Source organism: Cyprinodon variegatus, unplaced genomic scaffold (genome assembly GCF_000732505.1).
Source record: "Cyprinodon variegatus isolate N-32 unplaced genomic scaffold, C_variegatus-1.0 Scaffold1600, whole genome shotgun sequence".
NCBI lineage: Eukaryota > Metazoa > Chordata > Actinopteri > Cyprinodontiformes > Cyprinodontidae > Cyprinodon > Cyprinodon variegatus.
Window position 1 is genome coordinate 72,554 of NW_015152053.1, and position 1,409 is coordinate 73,962.

A 1,409-nucleotide genomic window follows, 5' to 3' on the forward strand; every position below is an offset into this window, starting at 1 on the left:
TCAGTGTGATTGCATGACACTGGTGATGGGGATGCCATACAGATTCATGTCAAAAATACCGAACTATCCCTTTAAAGCGGTACCAGAATCAACCCGTTTGCTCCAACATACAGATTTATTTCCTCCACTGAATAAAAAGGTTCTGCTGTGAGATAAACTGTTCAAAGCTTTTCTAACCCTTGATGGTCCAACATCAAGTTCCCCCTAAACTAATCCCTAACGGATCAGAGGTGTTCTGAACCAGGCTGGCAGGGAGTCACCTGGAGTTCCAGCAGGAACAGGAAAACCAGTTAGAGAAGCAACCTGAACCAGTACAGCCTGACGGCCAGCCTTGGTTCCACTTTCTGAATCCAAAAGTTCAGAACCTTTGGTTCTGTCCGGTCACTGGCAGCGCTGAGAAGCCTCAACGGTACCATGACTGGATGAGCTGCGTCCGCCTCCCTATAAACAGCCCAGACTGACCCAGACACGGTTCTGCTGAATGTCAATCAGAACCATTAGACTATCGGATGCATCAGAACCAGAGCAGAGATCAAGAGCAGAATCACCAACTGGTGCTGCTTTGAACAAAACAGAAGAAAGAATCAGAACAGAGTTGAACATGGTTTCAGAGTCAGCAGGACCCCATGACCTGCTGGAACCAGCAGAACCGAGTAGAACGGGGCGGTACCTGCGAAGCCGCGAGCCTCCTCGGTGGGCACGGCCCTCAGGTGGCGCAGGTCGCTCTTGTTTCCCACCAGCATGATGACGATGTTGCTGTCAGCGTGGTCCTGCAGCTCCTTCAGCCAGCGCTCCGCGTTCTCGTAGGTCAAATGTTTGGCGATGTCATAGACCAGGAGGGCACCGACTGCCCCGCGGTAGTACCTGAACCACAGGGGAGGACGGGTCAGAACATTCTAATGGGTTTTTGTTCTGACCTGAACACGGTTCTGATGGAGCGATAATCAGATAGTTTAGTTGAACCGTCCATTCCACCTGCTCTTAGCAGCAATGATTTTATGGGATTCTTTATGAATGATTTTAATAAAAATAAGATCAATAGCACTCCTTTATCTGTGATTAGTTTGTCTCTGGAGGGGGGGGGGCAGCATCTGAGGTAGTCATAGAATCTGAACCGGGTTTAGACTGCTTTGATCCAGTTGAACTTTCAGAGTTAGCAAAATTATTGTCTTCATCTAAGCCTTCAATTTGGATGTTAGATCCAGTTCCAACCAGGTTATTTAAGGAGGTATTCCCTTTGATCTCCTCCTCCATTTTAGGTGGCAAACAGATCTCTTGACCCAGATGACTTGGTCAATTATAGACCTATATCCAATCTTCCTTTCTGATAGGGTTAGGGTTAGAATTCTTGAGAAAGTAGTTGCCAAACAAGTTTGCGATCACTTCCACCATAATGAACTTTTTGAAGA

At 47.2% G+C, this 1,409-nt stretch overlaps 1 protein-coding gene across 1 annotated transcript in view; it reads right to left on the minus strand.

Moving 5' to 3' along the window:
* LOC107104048 (ras-related protein Rab-11A-like) overlaps nucleotides 1-1,409 on the minus strand; it is an 18,576-nt gene that overhangs the window by 7,996 nt on the left and 9,171 nt on the right. Inside the window, exon 3 of the mRNA XM_015403958.1 lies at nucleotides 671-864. Coding sequence (XP_015259444.1) covers nucleotides 671-864 — 194 coding nt within the window. The remainder of the gene's footprint in view (nucleotides 1-670; nucleotides 865-1,409) is intronic.